Raw genomic sequence first — 19,541 nt, 5'->3', positions numbered from 1 at the left:
TCACCGTTTGAATTCTGCTTGCTTCATTCTGGGAGGATTAAAAGTGTTGATTAAACAAAAAATGATGCTGTTTTTATTTTTGTATTTAAACCAGTTCTGGAGATGTAAGCAGAATGATGCTGATGCTGCAGCTGCCTGCCTCATGAATTTGCAGTGTGCCTTTATTTGTCCTCTATATCATATAATACACTTCACAGCCTCAGTTGTGTGTGTGTGTATGTGTGTGTTGGACTGTCTGCATCCAGCCACTCCGTTGTTTTTGTTTTTCATCCACGCTAACATATGGTTGGGACAACCTCCAGTTACCATAGCAACATAGTGTTTGCAGTTGCATGAAGAAGGTCCTAAACAGAGCACTGATATCAGCCCTAATTATCTTATGTCACTGTTTTCAGAGATTTTTCCATCCGCTCTCAAAGAAGCTGCTAATTTGTACGCTTAACACCATAACTATTTATACGCAGCTTTTTTTTTCATAGAATTTGTTGAGTAGTTTCATTTCCACACATTTGCCTTGGCATGGTGGATGCTTATTTGCTATCCATGTATTACACTATGTGTGAGGGTCCTGTCATTGGAGTAGTGGTCTCTGTCTGTCTTACCATCTGACAATATGATCCTGGTTCCCGGTGACTGATCCAGATGGATCTCCAGGCAGACCAGTCTTATCCTGCTGGGACACGCAGGGTCCTCACAGAGATTACAGCTCTGGCTCCCTCCTCAGCCATGTGCTGTCTAATCACGCATCACAGCACCCTGAAAGCAATGGTGTTGCGTTTAAGGCTTTTGATCTGAGCATGTAAAACGTAACAAACAGGTATTGCTTATCATTTTATAGCCTATTGGAGCTTTAACATGCTCATGCTGTCAAATGTTTATGTGTAGCCTGATTTATCAGATTCATCAGAGACCCTCCCATCTCTGCTGTGATTTAACCCCAGGGACAGTGGACATATTGTCCATCACAGCAAAAAACATTTATTGCCAGTCCCCTCATACTATCTCTGCTCTGAATTTTTGTTGCATTGGCCATATTGTCTGTATTGATGATACTATATTTTGTGCATGTCTGTGACAAAGGAGCCCCACAAGATGCTGAATGGCCTCAACATTGCCTTGAGGTGAAGCCCTATAGATTAGCTAGATCAATAAATTGTATAGACGTGGAGTTGTCATTTAACTGTGGGGGTCCACAATAATGGCAGTGTTTCCTCTGGGCATTGCGTTTTTCCAACACCATTCTTCTTTTGACTCATTTCATGATACTGTCCAAAGACGTGTTGTAGAGGCCATCTCCTGCACCTGCACACAACCATATCTTTGCATGTATTAGCAAAAGATACTGCATGTTTTTTCAGTTTCAGTGTGTGTGTGTGTGTGTGTGTGTGTGTGTGTGTGTGTGTGTGTGTGTGTGTGTGTGTGTGTGTGTGTGGATGTACTTGCGTGCATGTGTGCATGTGAATATGACCTGGATATGTAGAGCAAAACCTGGGTGTGTCTTTGCATTGACCAAGAAGTGTGTCAGTGATAAGTAATTTATGCAGAGAAGGACGCTACAGTGGAGATTAGGAGGCAGGAAATATATATCAGATGCATCAGTGGTGTGTGTAATGAGTGAGCTTTATGAGCACAGGTTTGGCTTGTGGGCAGCAGACAGATTTTTCTTCGGTGTGGATACAGCAAATTGGTTCAGAAGCAAGCGAGAGAGACAGAGAGAGAGAGAGAGAGAGGAAGGTAGAGGGAGGGAGAAGAGAAGAGAGAGTAAGGCTGGCAGAGAGAGAGAGAGAGTGAGGCAGAGTCAGAATATACAGTATGCAGGCGGTGGGCTTCTGCAGCCGGTCTTATTTAGATTGGGAGACATCATTTCCTACTGGGGAGGAGTGGAGACATACTGATATGGATACAGATAACAAAGAGGAGCAGCGGGAAAGGACTGTATATTGGAAACAAAGAGAGCTGGATATTAGGCAGTAGAAAAAGGCGGAGAGAAGGCAGAGGAAAGGAGGGAAGGTTAGATCCCGTGGTCTTAGTCATCAGCCTAGAAAGAGGCGGTGGGCGTCTACCTGTGTGTCAGGCAGTAGCATTCTGGTGCGGAGAGGTGCAGCCCGCCGGCAGCCATGGCAGTGAGTGCGTGGCAGGCGCTGTCTCCACTGCAGTGGGCTCGCTGGGGCTGGGACACACTGCTGGGAGGGGCAGGAGACGGGGACAGCCCAGGCTCGGATCCGGCTCTGGGCCTCCTTCGGCGTCTCTCCTGGGGCTCACGTCATGACAGCATGATCAAGGCTGCCGGGGAGCCGGTCAGACAGAGGTGAGATGGGACGGGGAGCCTGGAGTGACACCGTCACGTAATACACCAATCAATGGAGCGTGGAGCTCCGTGGTCAAGCTGTGTGATGAGCTTTGCTACCATATGTAAATGTGTGTGCGTATGGTGCTGAGGAAGACAAATCAATATTGTCTCGCTTAGGACGATAACCCTGGGATTTTTATTTGCAGCCTGTTGTCATGCAGAAATCAGGCATTTCTCCATTTGTGGCTTGATGTTTTCCTCGGTCAACCTCTGTCTATTTGATGGCTGTGACATCTTTCAGGTGCTCTTGTATAGTGTGTGTATAGGTGTTGGATGTGGATGTGGATGTGTCTCAGATGTGCTGTTATCTGTCACCTCACTGCAGAGCCATTGAAGTCCAGTAGAAAATGGAAACCGAAATGCACACACATTACAAGAAATAGATCTCGTTGCCATTCATACTTGATGTACTGTATACACGCAGCAAAATATTGAGTCATATGATTGATGATGCGATTGATATTTGAGGCGCTTACTTGGGAAATAAATGTGTCGTTTGTGAAATGATGTGGAGAGAAGTTCAGCTCAGCTTCATGTGACGTCAGTGACTCTCGCAACTGATTCAGTTGGATTACAGTTAAAGTGATGTCAGTCTGATTCACAACAGCCTTGATTTAAGTGTGCCCTTCTCTTTTGTTAAAGGAGCTCAGACTCTGATGGAGCGTTTGAGACCCCTGAATCTACAACTCCAGTGAAGGCTGTTTCTCCTACAGATCCCCAGATCCAGCAACTGACGTCTGAAGACACAGGTACAGTAAGAAGTAGGTCTTCCATGATGTGTGCTTAGCTCAGTATATTACTCTGATACACTATTGTAAGCTGAGCAGTAAGGTTTAAAAATGAACAGGTAAAACAAAGTCTTGCTGTGCCATCTAGTGGAAAGAAGCAGTATTTCACATCTGGCTTTGTTTGCTGAGACAAGCATCTTAACCGCATAAAACTGAGGCTTTTGGGATATCTAGGAAAGGCTGACCAGTCAGTACAGTCCCTCTCTCTCATGTGGATGTTTTTCAGGAGTTGCTGTCCAGCCGAGATATTCACTGAATTATTTATTGCACATTCATCTCTATAATTGGATCTGTCAGAAACCAGCTGCAGCTTTTATCTTCATACAGGCTTTCTTGTTCACACCCAGACCCACCTTCTAAACAGCTAAAACATATGATCAATTTCATTTCAGATTTCATTTTGCTTTGATTTTGCCTCTTTAACAGCTGGAGAAAACCTCTTTACATGTCATATGTCTCTCCATCCTTTGCAGTAGCAGACATCTCAGTCAGTGATCCTGCCTCTGACTCGACTTCAACTGATCCACCACGCCATTCTCCGTCCGGTACTTTTGATGAAAACAAGCCTATTGCAGCCAGTGGTACATACAACATTGAGCTTTTTGCTCCAGATTCAGCGAGTCACACACTGACTCGTTCCCTCAGCCTCCAGGGAGGAGAACTAGACAGTTCTGGTCTGTTAGACGGATCCACAACAGGAGGTTTCCGACCACATTCTGAATCCTTCAGCGTAGGCACTGAGAGTGCCCCAGGCACACTCCACAGGCCCAAGAAAGTCCGTCCAGGGTCCCTGAAGAAGAAACCTCTTCTCAGACAGAACTCCAACCCAGAGAGTCCAAGGCCAGCCTCATCTAGCAGCACCCCGGAGATCAAGAAGCGGGCAAAGCCTCGAACTGGCAGTCCTCTCCAGGCTCAGGAGGAAGCAGAAGCAGGATCTGCAACCCCGAGCCCTGGAGGAACTCTCCGAAGGACCCGGAAGAGCCGTGTCGAAACTCCACCTCCTCTCCCAGAGGAGACCAATCATACCTGCCAAGAGGAGAGCCTTGTTATACCTGCTTTACCCTTGTGCCACGAGGAGACACCTCTCCCTGGTAGTCCAACTGGCAAAGACGAATCCCCCATCCCTCCTAGTGCCTCCTACAAATGGGATCCAGATAATTTTGAGAATATCGACCCTTTCAAAACTGGAGGTAGTAAAATTGCCAACTCCCCTGTTCTGGGTCGTAAAGATCCTGTGTGCGACCCCATTGCTACCCCCATAGAGAGTACACCGGTCCCTGCTGTGGAACCAAGTCACCCCAGTCCCACAGCTCCTCTTGATGAGCCAGTCACAGACCCTGAAGAGCAACCGATCATCCCCAAGCGTCAGTCAGTAAGGCTGGAGTTTGACTACTCTGAGGAGAGCAGCGAGGCATCACACCAGGCCTCTCCCCCACCCAAGAAAGTGGGCAAGAAGCCCGGTGCCAAGATGCCTCTGAGGAAACCAAAGCTGGGGCTGAAGAAGGCCCCTCCAGCGCAGACGCAGCAGCTGGACAATGACCCTCCAGCAACCCATAATGGCAACGAGGATGAAATCCCTGTTCCTAAAGTAAACTACAACTTTGAAGCAGACAAGTGGGATGATCCAAATTTCAACCCATTTACTTCTAAGAAAACAATGGCCAGCTCCCCTAAACTGTCCAGGCCGTCTTATAGCTTTGACCCCAATAACTTTGATGACTCCATAGACCCTTTCAAATCCTCCAATAAGATGGCCAACTCTCCTCCTAAGGCCTCTGCCTCCTTTGAGCTGTCATCTAATGACTATGACAATGACAATGACAATGACAACATCGGGGAACTGGAGGACCAAAATCAGAACAAACCTGCCAAGAAGAAGAAAACTCCTATCAAATCGTAAGTTGACACAGTATTACCACAGCACCATACCTTTGTGGGAGAGTCGACACGCACTTACAGGACGTTGTATTCATGTGTAGGAATGTCTGAATCTCTGTCCGTGTGATTTCTTTGTGGCTAGTCTGTGTGTTTGTGGTCTACCTGTCTTCTATGCCAGTGTCCTCTGTCTGTCTCTCTGTCACCCGTGTCTGTGTATTCTCGTATGTCACAGGAAGTCCAGGGGTGTGTCCTCTCTTTGTTGTCTGTTGTAAGTACAGGGGCAACACAACCATCCACCCTTTTTGATGACCCTTAACCCATGTGGCTCCTTTTCAGTCGGCATGTTGGCCTGTTGTCCCTCTTCCTATTAACAGAAACATCGCAATCCCTTGTACCCACTATCAAACAACCCCATTTAAACTTTCTTAATTCTGGTCATTTTAACAGGAGGGCAAATTTGTTATGTACAGTATAATCCTATCTATGAGAGTCCTGAGAAACATTAGTTATTATAGCTATATAATGGTCAGCAGAATGCGAATTATACAGTGACAATTGGGGGGGGGTTGACTTTTTCCACAGGGTAAAAGAGAACCCAGTACAGTCCAGACAGGTGCTTTGGTGAACTTAAGTGTTACAGTCCTTACAGCAGTCAAGTCAAGTCAAGTTTTTATTTGTATAGCGCCAATTCACAACATAAGCTATCTCAAGGCACTAGACCTTCTCTTTGTATTTACAGAGACCCAACAATTCCCACCAAGAGCAAGCGCTAGGCGACAAGGGCAAGGAAAAACTTCCTTTTAAGCAGAACCGGAGTCAGGGTGGACGGCCATCTGCCTCGACCGGTTGGGTTGGGGGAGATAGAGAGAGAGAGAGAGAGAGAGAGAGAGAGAGAGAGAGAGAGAGACAGACAGCAAGAGAGAGCACAGAGGAAAAGAACAACAACGTGCAATGATAGCAATGATATCTTGCATCTTGCTTACAAATTAAAGTCCAATACATGTAGGAAGTAGGAAATACAATATTTCCCTAATACTTTGTACTTAATGGCTTTCCACCACTGCTAAACAATTATTTATCCTTCAGCACACATGGATTTTTAGTATTGTTCAATGATCCGACTGGGTAAAACTCCTGAATTCCAGAGTGAAAACAGAAGGGGTCACTATTATAGAAGCTATAATCAAACAGGTAAAAGACTAACTAAGCCACCACAGCCACACAAAAGACTATTAAAATGAAATAACAAACTCTACATTGATGTCAAAATGTATCTCTATACTATACTATAATTTTAAAAAGGGCTGGAAATTCTACAGTATACCACACAATATATACATACAGTATACCATCTGCAATACACCACACACATTACATCATGGTTTATAGGGTCAGCAGTCTTTAAGACTTAAAACCTTTAACCACTAGAGGTCAGTGCAGCAGTGCTCAGTGAGGTGCTGTTGAATGACGAAGAAATTAATGCAAATATGGAGATTGTGTTTGTTGTGTTGCTGCCGCTCCACATACAGTCTATGGTTTCTGCCTTAAGTAGTCACTCTTTAGACCATTTTCAGTAGTTTTGTATCAGCCTTTTTTCTTTCAAAACAAAAGTGTAAATTCTGTTATGGCAACAATATTCCATTAACTTTTCAACTGAAACAGACAAAACAATCTTTCTTTGTGATAGATGTATTTATTGACATGCCAGTGTATAACAAAGCAGGAGTTTGTGCTCTCTCTTGTGTTCATTGTTGGCTATTATTGAAAGAACTAAAGCTTTCTAATAATGGTCATATCTTTATAGAGATATATAGTTTTCTGGTTGTTGTCCAATCATGTTCATCCAAAATTAATTCAACATTACAACCATGAAACACTTATTTATCAGATATGTCTTTAAGATTAGATTCACAGGATGAAAAAGGATGATTCATCCTTGAAGTTGTTGTGAATTGCTATCCAAGGTCTACCTAACTTATACAAACATCCACTGAGAATTCATGCATCAAGGGATCTATAAACTGAAAACTGAGGTAATAAAGGTAAATGGCTGCCATTAACAGTTTATCTACAGTAATAGATTATGTTTTCATCAGTGTCCCAACTAACCCACTACATTTCTAAACACATTCCTGCCTGGGATCAGTATTTGTGGAAAGTAAACTATTCACAACATGACATTCATTTACCGCTTCTCCTCGCTCTTCAATTACTAAACACATTAAACCCTCTTTACAAGCATTTCACTGTTTGGTCATTTCAGCAACACAGACTACAGTAAGTTGTACTATTACACATATGGTAATGCTGCTCTAAGCAAATTAAGCCTTTCATTTTATCCAAAAGTATTCATGTTATTTATAGATTTAACCAACCAGTTTCACATTTTAGAATTTGTGACTATACAAATGTTAGCAAATACAATATACTTGGAGTTAGAGAGTGAATATTGTGCACTGAAGATGCTGAGTGACTCTGGATCTTGACTGGAAATTTTTCCTTTTTTCAGTAATACTTTCAGAGTGAAGAGGTCGCCAAAGAAATCACCATTGTCTGACCCATCCCAGGTGCGTATCTAATGCTCCATATGTGTACTCACTCATTTTTTTTCTACTTGTATTTCCTCTTCCCTCTGATTCTCACTGCCTCCTCCTTTGTGTTGCAGGATCCTATGCCTGCAGATGAACCTCCCTCCCTCCACCCACAGGATGACCACGCCACAGACGAGGAGAAGCTGGCTTCCTCCACCAGTCATAAGTGGGCAGCTCTGCACGACATTGATGCAGATTTAAACTCTGACCAACAAGAATTCCCTCAGCCATGTGACCTGACGTCCTTCGTCAATGAGAACAGTCTTCCTCATCAGACTCTAGGTGAGGCATTACTGTCTGACTTTCGTGGATCCCTCTTTGTGTCTCCAGCCACCTGTGCCCAAGCAAATGCCGACAGAGATCAAAGCATAGCATAGAGAGGCTGTGCTGAAAGGAAATTCAAAGCGTATGTTTGGATAAAGCCTCATGTACAGCAATCAGCCACTTTACTCTTTATTCATCTGGCAACATTATTGATTTTTCTCATAGCTGCTGGCCCAGTTCTCTACTGCCCTCTGACCTCTAGAATTACCACCTCTTCCCAGAGGCTGTCTGGCTCAACCCATCTGGGTCAGAGATGAAAGAGAACAGAGAGCCGTGCCTTATCCTCCAATAAAAGCAGTCCAGAGCTCAGCACTGGCTGAAATGTCTCTCCATTTGTTCCTCTGCATTTAAAACTTTGTTTTGTCTCTCTGCTTCAGTGCAAGACTATGAAATTGAGTACATGGAGAAGATTGGCTCCTCTTCACCTGTGAGTATTTGGTATTATTCTGACATTTTGATTGTTTATCTAATCTTTATTGCTTTGCTTTCTTCACTCATAGCAGCATGTTTTACATGTGATATGTGATTTTGTTCCACAGCCACTGTCTGTGAAGAAGCCTTCTTTGTATCTGAAGCTGGATTCAGTATCTGACAGTTTAACCAAGAATTCGTGTGCACATGGATCTGAGCCCAGCTCCCCCTGCACAGGGTACAACTCACTCTACTACTACTCTAAGTATTTCATGTGTTGTATGTCCACCGTATAGGAAGACTTACAGAGTAGCTGTCAGAACTTTACCGGTATATCTAGTTTGCTAAGTATAAAGCACAATGATTTAATTGCATAATGCATGCAGCTCAGCAGTGTTTTTCACTAACCCTGTATTAACATGTGATCTGCCTCTTTCTCCCTCTCTCTCTCCTTTCTGTCGCTCGTTCTGTGCAGGAGTTTCGAGGAGATGGAGGCCCAGATAACTGCAGGTATGAAGACACCAGTGCTGAGCTCTCGGCCTGGTCCTGAGGGCTCAGCTGGGGACAAGGGCAGGAAGAGAGAAAGCGAGTCACTCAGCCGAACACAGAGCACAGAGAGGGACGAGCAGGTGAGCCAAATTCCTTTTTACAAAGATTCACACCCAGTGGGCAGTTTTCACGTATGTCATTCCTGTGTCTCGTCGCCATCATGTGAAGAGAATCTGTCAATTTTGATTTACATTTACACCATGTCATTGTTTAGTCACAAGGGGGAGACAGAGTGCCACACTACACATGCTTCAATGTAGGCCAAGTCTCCAACATGAACCATGACCATCAGTCATGATTCTCATTAAAGCCAACGTCACTGATGACAAATAGCCAGTTCGCCACACTAAGTCTCCAGCTTGAATTCAGTGACTCAGCTCCCAATGCTGCCACTCAAACAAACACTCAACGCTTGCTTTGCCATCCCGACCCCTGCCCTCCTCCCTGCCCTCTGCCTACGCCTCCTGGTGCCCTTGTAGTCCCCTAGCCAGGGCCCCATGGAGGCCCCTGCTCCTGCCCTGGCCATGCCCCTGTTAGACAGGCTGTCTGAGTGTGATGACCCCCTGCAGTACCTGGAGCCTGACCTGGCTGAGACCAACCCCACCGCATTCGCCCAAAAACTACAGGTGTGTTGACAGACCACACATGACCTCTCTTGATAAACCTCATAGGTCTCGCCTTTAGTGGCCCATTTGTGGCCCAGATGTGTGATGGTGTGTGTTTTTGCATGAACATTATTCCCGTTGTGTCACCTTATTACATCCTTCGTATTCATTTTCCCATGTTTTCTCCACCCACAAGTTCTTTAGTGTGTGAAATAGATTGATGGTGTGTGAAATATAGACAGCAGCAAGTGTGTGTGCTCAACTTTCTATATGTTTTCCCTTTGCTCTCTCATCCTTGGGCCGCAACCCCCCTCCCTTACCCCTGAATTCCATCAATACCCCCAACCCCCCATGAATGCGGCCCAGGAGGAGCTGGTACTTGCCGCCCTGAGGATAGAGGCTCTGCAGGTAGCCAAAAACATCTCTCAGTGCCCCTCCCTCTCCACTGTAACCCCCCAGGTACTGCGCTGAGTCAGCCTGCACCTGCTGTATTTGTGTGTGCGTGCCTGTATGTATGTGAGCGTGTCTGTGCAAAAACCAAAGAGGCATCTTGAATGAGCGGTTGCATAATAGCAGGTGTGTGTAAAGGCACATGTGTGTGTGGCTGCAGAGTGTGTGCATGAGTGTGTCTCAGCCTGCCTATCCCCTTCCCTAAACATACCATTCTGAGTGTGACTGTGAACCCATGGCCTTATCAACATGGTGGCCGCGCCACTACATCCGCAGTCACTTCGTCAGTCCCTACATGTGAAATCTCTAACATGGCTTAACGCGTCCAGCTCCCATCCCCGACTAGCAGCGAGCTCCCCCAGGTTGACTCCTCAGGAACAGAGTACTGTGCATTCTTAGTCCCTTGCCTTTATTATGCATGTTGGGCAACATCCATGTTGTCTGTTCATGAGAGACGTACATGAGCATGACTGTGACTGGGAATGTCTCACATTAGAGTTAATGTCAGCAGGAGTTATACAGATGTAACTCCTCCAGATGTATTTGTTGATACTTTGCTATCATCACCTTAAATCCCAGTCACATTCTTGCTCTGTGATTTGGTCCTTTTCCCAGACTAACAGCACTAACAAACAGTTACATCAGGTAGGTGCCAGTGTTCATTTTAGATAGAACTTGGGAATTTGCTGGTTGGAAGGTTTTTGTTGAAACAGCATATGTCTGGATATAAGAATAGTGAGAGGTGAGAGTTTTCTTTTTTTTTTTTTTGCTTTGCTTACTGATCAGCGGGGAATCTGCAGTATATGGGCAGTGGAAAAACTCTCGTAAGAGCTGGAGCAGGGCAGGCGCTTCCCACTCCTCTTTCCCTCCATGTCTCATGCTGCTGTCCCACACATTTTACAGTCTCGACTCAAGAAACCCAGCACTCGGCGGTGGAATATCAACGGTTCGCCCCTATTCAAAGTAAGAGGAACGTTATACCCGTGTGATCTGTCCGCCTTTTCATCCGATTACAGTGCAGTCCAATAATTTGGTCATGAACACATTTTTCGTTGTTTGTGGCTCAGAGCACACTGGATTTGAAACAACCCTGAGGTTAAAGTTCTGACTTTCAGCTTTAAAGGTGATTGAAGGTGTTCACATCTACACTGGTTAAGAGTGTGAGGCTCACAGAAAATACCACCAATTTCCATACAGTCCAGCAAGTGATAGGGCTCCTTTCCTGCCCTGTTTACCCAGTTTAGATATAAACGTGCTAAAATTAAAGATGAAATTCAGCACTTTACCCTCCTAGTGCTGGAGTAAAGAGCCAAAGCAACTGTCCAGATACCTACAGACTGCACTGTATACTCTAGCTCCTGTAGACCCCAGACATCCATCATACAGAGAGTCTGAGACCTTTTTTATGGTCTCCCTCCATCTGCTGCCGACCATAGCTGTCCTTTGTCCCTGTGAGCAAATGTATCCGAGTTGTGTTTCCTGCAGTTACATTTAGTGTCTCTATTGTAGTGTTTATACATCTACTGGGTTATTTTTGTGTTTGACGTAGTGTTTGTCTTTCTGACATTAAGTAGCTTTTCCTCAAGTCTGTGTGATTTTTCTCTATAGCACTCCTGAAAGTGACGCTAAAATGTTTGCAGTTTACTAGACATGTGATGGGTGCTTTTTGTACAAGGCTTTATCACTAACTGGGCTAAGTACGGAACTGCCCCCAGGGACCAAAGACTCTCAGGTTGTGTGGCAGTTACTCTGTGGTGATTTCATGCATTACAAATTTGTTTGGCAGTATGGCACCACGAAAGCACAGTTCACCATTGCTCATAGATACGTCTTTGGGATTGTCTCTTTTAAGCAGCGAGTAAACAAGTTATGATTTGCTTAAAGTTTCTTTTGAAACCTCACTGAACTGGGAAGGTAAGCCCAATCAGTACCTGACTTAAAGCAAAAGAGGTCCATGGTTACCTGAACTTGACCAGTGTTTACCCACGGTGGAATAATGGAATTATTGCCCTAGACAGAACAAACACTTCACTCTCTTTTCCACGTATTAGTGGATCTCAGTCTCCTTGTCCCCTCTGAGCCCCAACCATTTCATCAAATCCTCCCATAATCCGGCTCTCCCAAGGATGACTAAATCCCTTTCAGAGCAGAGTTTGAGGGGACCGGAAATGGCACCAGAGCGAGGATTGTTTTTGCGTTTTGGCATGATGTTTTGTGTGAGGAGCTGTTGACAAGTTGCAATGGTCACATGAACACATGCATATATACGTACATTGGTCTGTAGTGTCTCTCAGTATGCTTCAACAATATATCCAAAGTCTTTCTAATGATAAATCATGTGAATTCCCTGGTTCACCTCACACCATAGTTATATGTAAAAGAATCAGGCAATGATTCTAACCCCAACAGGTAAGACCAGTTTAGTATGGTGGTGTTTGCTTTAACATGAGACTAACATCTATTTCCCATGCTGCCCAGTTTGCTACCCTATCCTCCCTGTCCTGTTTATGATGCAGTCCTTTGCTGTATCAGCTGCTGCCCTCCTTCCCCTCTGCCTTGCCTGGACCCAATCACATTCAAGCTACTGTGATGAGCAGGTAATCATGGCCGCTCAGCTGGGGGCAGCATCAGCCAATCACTTGGCTAATACTGTGGCTATGAAGACTGTTTCATCCAATCATGTGGCAGCTGACCAAGTCTTCAGGAACATCACTACCCTGCCTCATTTACATATTGATTTTGCTGTGTGGTACATTTTAATATAGTTTGATGCTGCCTTGCGGTTTGGTTCAGGAATCCTGTTGAGAATGTGCGTGGGGGCTCTAGGGTGAGGGTGTCCCGTCTGCAGCTCCGTCCGGTTTGTAACTGGTTATGTTTCCTTTCCTCTCCTTCCTCTCCTTTGCTTCCTGGAAGCAGCACAGAGACCTGTCATCTCCAGTAGAGAGTGCTGTGTCCAAGAGCTCCCTGTACGCCAGGACCACCACCACCAACACCAGCTACATCGAAGGGGAGAGTCCCCACCTGCCCAGGGATCTGGACCACTCGCTGGGAATTGCACGAGAAGAGGTGCCCTTAAAATTCTGTTTATTCTAGAGGTCATAAATACTGTATATGTACTTCAACTTAACATGTCGCACTTGGCTTGATGCTTTTATCACCCTCCTCAGATTGTTTCAAAGGAGAAAGAGGTGCTGGAGTGGCAGAGGAAGTATGAAGACAGCCGACAGGAAGTGGTGGAGATGAGGTAAGAGGTAGCACCTTGGCTTGTCATCTCCTACATCACAATGAGGTCCCACCCATATAGTACACAGCAGCATGGATTAACACCTCTCTGTGTTTCTGTTAAATAGTACCATGTCATGGCACTTAGTGTCTTTATCCATTATAATCATTTAACTCGTCAATTGGTTTATATGCTTACACTGACAAACGAGGCCATGTTTAACCGCAGAGTGGTGAGCCAGTCAAAGAAGTCCATCTTATTATCGGTATTAGGGTTAGTGGTGGAGAATCGAGAAATAGATGTGGTTGATATCTTTTAAGTTTGAAAGAGTTAAAACTTTGATCTCAGTGGGATAATATGGTAAGGGGCTTTAAATTGCTGTTGTTCGGATTATACAGGATCAACTGCCTGACAGCAGCTCATAACTGGGATTAAATAGACTCACATTTATGACTACAGATGATCAATCTGTCTGACAAATGGCTGTTAGTGACTAATGGGGGTTCAAGGAGATAGAGATATGCAGCACTGAAACCATGTTCTCTGTCAGCAGGTGGTGGGTGCGGGTCCAGCTGGCCACAGTTACTCAGTTACTGTGGATAAGACAGAGCTTACTTCATTTGACTGATTGGGCTCAGGATAAGGAGGGGCTAAGAGGCTAAGGGGAAGGCATGGCTAATCAATCCTCTTACCTCTGGCAACCCGCTTTTCCCAAAACAAGGCTCCTTATAGGGCCCTGCTGGTCCTTGGCTTGGAGGGGAACAACACAGTGCAGATAAATAAAGGAAAAACAAACAAACTGAAGGCCAATTTTTCACTGAACTTGGACCTTTTGAAGCCTGCAGCATATAAGTGCAATATAAAAATGATGACCAAAAGCATAAATTGTTTGTCTGTTGTGCCACATCCACAGCTATATGACCAATATCCACCCAATTCCAGCTAAATGTTTTTATTTAGACATCCTGCTAATGAGCAGACAGGCAGACAGACAGATCTCTATACTCATTGGTGTAGGCAAATATATGAATTGCATGATTGTATATTTATACTGATAAAAACCCCTCCATGTACTGATGATGTACAATTTCTCATCCGTAGGAGAATTGTTGCTGAGTATGAGAAGACAATTGCACAGATGATAGGTGAGTTCAACTTTAAAATACAAGTTTTCAGTTGCTTTAAAGACCCAACTACTGATCACAGGTTACTCCACTCTCTTTTCAGTGCACATAAATTTTATTTTAAATCAATTACTTTTGGTCCCCAACCTCTGCCACAACTTTTTGCTGCACTTGTTTATTTGCAACCTGAGCAAAATATATTTTTAAGAGAGCAAGGTATTTTTTTTTTATCCTCTGACACAAGCTAGCTTTGCCGTTTGCTTGCTTTCCTGTTTGACTGATGTGAACTGAATCCTGATGTCATTGGAGGGTGAAGTGCTCACCTCTGCCCACTCGTGTCCAGCTTCTCTGGACTCATTAAATTCCACCGCAGGCTGACGTCCCTGCTTTATTCACCTACATCTTCCTCGCCACCTCTGGACATTCTTGAAAATTTGATTTTTGCTGCTGTCTAATTTCATTTTCTATTCTCATTAAAGCACTGTCACGAAAAAAGGGAACAATCTGTCTCTGCTCGTGTCTAACACTCGGCTCTGTCACGTGTCTTGCCCTCCCAGCTTGACTTAACACAGTCCCTTCTTTTCTGTTCTGCTCCCATCTTTGCCCCTTACTGTTTGATAACCCTGACAGGCATGCCAGGTGAGTAACAAGGACTTGATCTTCACTTCTTTGTGTCAGCTCACATCTCTCCATCCGTCTGTCAAAGAGGGGGAGCAGCTGTGCTCACTTTCTTCATCTCATCCAGTGACATTTGTTTGTCCATTTTTTTGCATTTCATCCTGTATGTTGAGACATAGTTTTTTTTAATGGGTAAAAAGGACAGAATCCTTTGGCATTTTCTGTTCAGCCAACCTTTACGTGATCTCTCAGCTGCTGATATTCAGTGCAACTTTATACAAAATGTGATCAAAACCTTTAATATTCCCACTGGAAACCTTTACGTGCACGTCTGCACTTGGTTTCTCTACTACGGAGGGTTGCGTCATTCATGCAGAATTAGTGAATTAAGCAGGTTGGACATCTAAGCTTGTCATAGGAAAGGAAAGGGAAAGCTTGGAGGGGGTTGAAATACTGTGGGAGCTTTGTCATATAATACTGAAGAGTGTAGAAGCCGCTCAAAGGAAACCAGCCCCCTGCTCTGTCCCTATAGTCTCTTTAATTCACACATTGATCAGTGTTTTTGTTTGCATGCTACACTGGTTTATCAGAAATACTCATATAGTGTAGTATAAAATGCTATTAAGCCATTTCAATTCACAAATCCATTTTGATATATCATCAAAAATAAAGTGTTTGTTTGTATGTATGTGTTGGTTTTGGATTTTAAACGGTATATGTGCCCATTACTGTAGACTCTTCAGTTCATAGAAATAATGACCTGATCTACAGTGTGTCTGTGTGTGTCCATCAGAGGATGACCAGAAAGAGAAGTCTCTCTCTCACCACACCATCCAGCAGCTGATCATGGAGAAGGACCAGGCCTTGGCTGACCTCAACTCTGTGGAAAAGTCTCTGGCCGACCTCTTCCGACGTTACGAGAAGATGAAAGATGTGCTGGAGGGCTTCCGCAAGGTGACTACTACACACACACTGACACACACACACACACACACACACACACACACACACACACACACACAACTAATTCACAACTAATGAGTGTTTTCAGCATGACCGGCCTTGTAAGTCATCTAAAATTTAGCTTGACAGCCCTATGGCAAGCAATTAAATGATTTCTCACTCTGGTCAGAATGAAGAGGTGCTGAAGAAGTGCGCTCAGGAGTATCTGTCGAGAGTCCGTAAGGAGGAACAGCGCTACCAAGCCCTGAAGATTCATGCAGAGGAGAAACTAGACAAGTGAGTCTGTGCATACTCTCTTTATCTCAAGTTTGTTTTACTCTGACTGTGTAGTTTCACCACAGTACGATTCCTACACAATAACTCGATGCCCAGCTGAAATGTTTGGATATAGACCAGTAATGTAATTAGCTGTTTCTATAGATTTAACAGTATAGATTTGAAATTTGTACAGATCGATTCTGTATTGGCTTTACAGATGTGAGGTTGTGCTTTTATAAGACTTCCCAAGCTGATGGGAGTTATGGAAAGGTGCCTTGATTCTCATCGTATTACTTTTGTGTTTCCAGGGCCAATGCAGAGATAGCTCAGGTGCGAGCGAAGGCCAAGCAGGAGCAAGCCGCCCACCAGGCCAGTCTGAGGAAGGAGCAGATGAAAGTGGACTCTCTGGAGCGCACTTTGGAGCAAAAGGTCAGTGGTGCGATGAGATGTGAAAAGATATGAAATCAGGGGAAAAAATCCATGTGAACAAGTATATAAACTGTAAAATGAACTTTTGTTTTACAGAACAAAGAGATCGAGGAGTTGACAAAGATCTGTGATGAGCTGATCGCCAAGATGGGGAGGAGTTAGCGGCCACGCCACACCTAGGCCAAATCTGAAAGAAAAGATTTTGTGTTTATAGAAGAACTACTTGGAAAATGAAGCAGATCAGTAATATTTATCACTCTTTCAAGGACTGACAGACATCTGAGGCCAAAGTGGCCTTGGGATTATATTTCCTACTGACTTTGTGTATACAGGATCCACAGGAATGGCTTCCTCTTAATCACTCTGTACATTTTTGATGTGTCAGTGTATCGTACTGTATCGGGGGGGGTCTGGTTTAAAGTTTTAGAGAATTTACCATATCACTAATGAGTGTGTCTGTGTGTGTGTGTGTGTGTGGGTGTGTGTATGATAATGAGAAAGTGAGCGCATTGTTAAATTATCTATAATGTTTTTGCCATGACAGCCATTGAGGGAGAAGACTGTTTAACCACTCCTGTTGTTGTCTCCTCTTTATACAAGAGAACGATAGACTTTGAAAAAGAGAACCAGAGAGTTAGATTCATTCATGAAATGTTGATACACCACTAAGAGAACACAAACTTATCACAATAGCTTACTGCATGTGAGAGAGAGAGAAAAACTTGTAATGTTAATGTTTGTATATACTGTAGGAAACTCCAAGTATCTGCATTTTTGATAGTTATTCCGTCATCCTCAGTCCGCTTCCCTCATGTAACCTTGTAGATATTTGTCATACTTGTCATAGCTTTCTCGATGAAATCGTGGGACTTTATTTTTTGGATTTTATTTTGATATAAAGCAAACTAATCGTGACTGTATTCAGTTGTGACTAGGAGTAATTTCATTTTGGATGGATATGTCCTGGTCCTGCTATGGTCGTTGTGTCACACTGAGGAATAACTTCTCTGCACAGCTACTGTACAGCATCTGCTTACAAAGTGCAATAAAAGATGGCAATACAGCAGTCTGACTTTACTCTGCTTCTTAACCTGCACAACATGTTTTCCCACAATGAGCCCCCATTTGAAACATCGCACTCCATGAATTAATGGCATGACCACTGATAAATCGGGATTAAGAGGTGATTATGATTATTTGACAATATCCTGCTTCCAGTCAGTGTCAGGAAACCAGATGCACAAGCATAGGTGATCCTGCTTATGTTTAAATGATGCATCACAAAATTTTATTTTTGAGTTTTACTTTTCCTCTTCTCTTACTTACTTTCTCCAGTCAGGGGTAGATATACCACAGGAAGTACATTGCAGTTGCCAGATAGTAAAGATGCTAATTTGAAAGAACAGACATGATGATTTAGTCAAATGTACATACATACACACATTTATCCACATTTTAGTGTTCAGGAGGAAATACAAATTGCTGTGAGGCTGATCTTTAGGATATTATATTATAGCCCAGCTACAATAACCCAACTGCACAGGATGTATCTTCACACCAAGTTTTGTGATCGAGAGTGTGTGAAAACTAGTTAGAAAGCAAGAGGATGGAGACATTTTTGTGGAAGTAGCATGAATGCAAACTTCCAGATCAAACCTAAACCAACAATTCCAGGATCACACAGTCTTATATGAAAAAAAATACTGAACGTGTTTCCACTTTTGAATAATAAATAATGTTAAATGACGTGCAGTTTGAAATCCATTGGACAGAACATATTTAGAAGAGGATGAGTGGTGATGAGTGGCATGGATGCGGGGGTATGTTGGCCAAAAGGTTAGGAACCAAGGTTAGGAACCAAAGAAAAAATACTTAGAAAAGCAGTATCATTTGGAAAGATGACAGCCATACTGAGATGATTTATTGCAATTCTTGAAACCAATGCACAGTCTGATTGTATCTCTAGATACAAAGAGTTAACCTTTCCAAAATCAGACTGAAGTATCTGCAACATATACCAAGAACATCCCTCTGGAACAATGGCATATCTACATAATTAGCAACAAAATACTGATACAAAATCAAAGGACAGTCATCCTGTGCCAAATGAACGTGGCACTGAAGAAACTAAACGGACACCTGTGGGGCCACAGTGTCAGTTAAGTTCAGAGATCAGTTTCATAGTGGTCAGTCATGGTGCAGCAGGGTGCTGTAAGGGCGTGACCAGGTGGAGACAGGGACAAGAAAAGGGAAGAGCCAGACTCAGGATGGGTGTGGCTAAAACACAGTAGTAAGGTGAAAGATGCAGGATGAATCGTAGTGCACGTCTTTTGCCAGAAGAAGCAACCACTGACACTCAGCACTGAGCTGTGGGCCCCAGTGGAGGCGCAGGTAATCTCCTGGTTGGTGCAGGAGGGGGATATTAGCTCATCGTATAGCTCAGATTAAGCTCAGGGGGCTTTAGGAGCAAACAACCTGCTTTTCATTGTGTGATCAGGAAGACTGAGGACCACCAGCATCATGAGAGCTGTCCACTCCTGTCCGCTGCTCCTGCTTTCCCTGGTCCTGCTAGCAACCAACAGTAAGGACGATATCTATAACCCTTCTTGTTTCGTCTTCCCTTTATCCTTTCCTCCTATTGGATCACTGCTCAACCCTCTGTCCACCTGTCTTTGAACCTGGTTGGTGTCTCCCTTCAGGTGCTCCTCTCCCTGGCCACTCTTGACTTTCCAAGAATATTTAACTCTTATTGTCTTTCTGTATTTTAGTCTTTTCATGAGAGGCATGAACCTGTTGAGTTAAAACTGGTTCTGCTTACAGACATCAGGAAATGTTGGACAAGACAATGCTACAGTTCTTTATTTCTCAGAAAATGCCTGGCATTTGTAATAACTCCAAAAAGATTATTTTTCACTTACGACTCTATTTATGCCAAGTTTGCTAATTGCTGTTAATTTCTCTGGTAATTCTCCTGCATTTT

General features: G+C 43.8%; 1 protein-coding gene across 1 annotated transcript in view; it reads left to right on the top strand.

Annotated features, from left to right (window-relative positions):
• Positions 1-17,627, top strand: part of tacc2 (transforming acidic coiled-coil containing protein 2) — a 45,820-nt gene extending 28,193 nt beyond the window's left edge. Inside the window, exons 7-23 of the mRNA XM_022744004.1 lie at positions 2,993-3,099; positions 3,612-5,034; positions 5,249-5,284; positions 7,526-7,583; positions 7,682-7,889; positions 8,309-8,358; positions 8,471-8,580; positions 8,818-8,971; positions 9,371-9,517; positions 12,863-13,012; positions 13,114-13,190; positions 14,271-14,314; positions 14,924-14,932; positions 15,705-15,865; positions 16,044-16,150; positions 16,441-16,561; positions 16,658-17,627. Coding sequence (XP_022599725.1) covers positions 2,993-3,099; positions 3,612-5,034; positions 5,249-5,284; positions 7,526-7,583; positions 7,682-7,889; positions 8,309-8,358; positions 8,471-8,580; positions 8,818-8,971; positions 9,371-9,517; positions 12,863-13,012; positions 13,114-13,190; positions 14,271-14,314; positions 14,924-14,932; positions 15,705-15,865; positions 16,044-16,150; positions 16,441-16,561; positions 16,658-16,723 — 3,028 coding nt within the window. The 3' untranslated portion in view covers positions 16,724-17,627. The remainder of the gene's footprint in view (positions 1-2,992; positions 3,100-3,611; positions 5,035-5,248; positions 5,285-7,525; positions 7,584-7,681; positions 7,890-8,308; positions 8,359-8,470; positions 8,581-8,817; positions 8,972-9,370; positions 9,518-12,862; positions 13,013-13,113; positions 13,191-14,270; positions 14,315-14,923; positions 14,933-15,704; positions 15,866-16,043; positions 16,151-16,440; positions 16,562-16,657) is intronic.
• Positions 17,628-19,541: the final 1,914 nt, after the last annotated feature.

Source organism: Seriola dumerili, unplaced genomic scaffold (genome assembly GCF_002260705.1).
Source record: "Seriola dumerili isolate Sdu_G_001 unplaced genomic scaffold, Sdu_1.0 BDQW01000073.1, whole genome shotgun sequence".
NCBI lineage: Eukaryota > Metazoa > Chordata > Actinopteri > Carangiformes > Carangidae > Seriola > Seriola dumerili.
The sequence above is the reverse complement of the archived record's forward strand: the minus strand, read 5'-3'. Positions and strand labels throughout refer to the sequence as shown.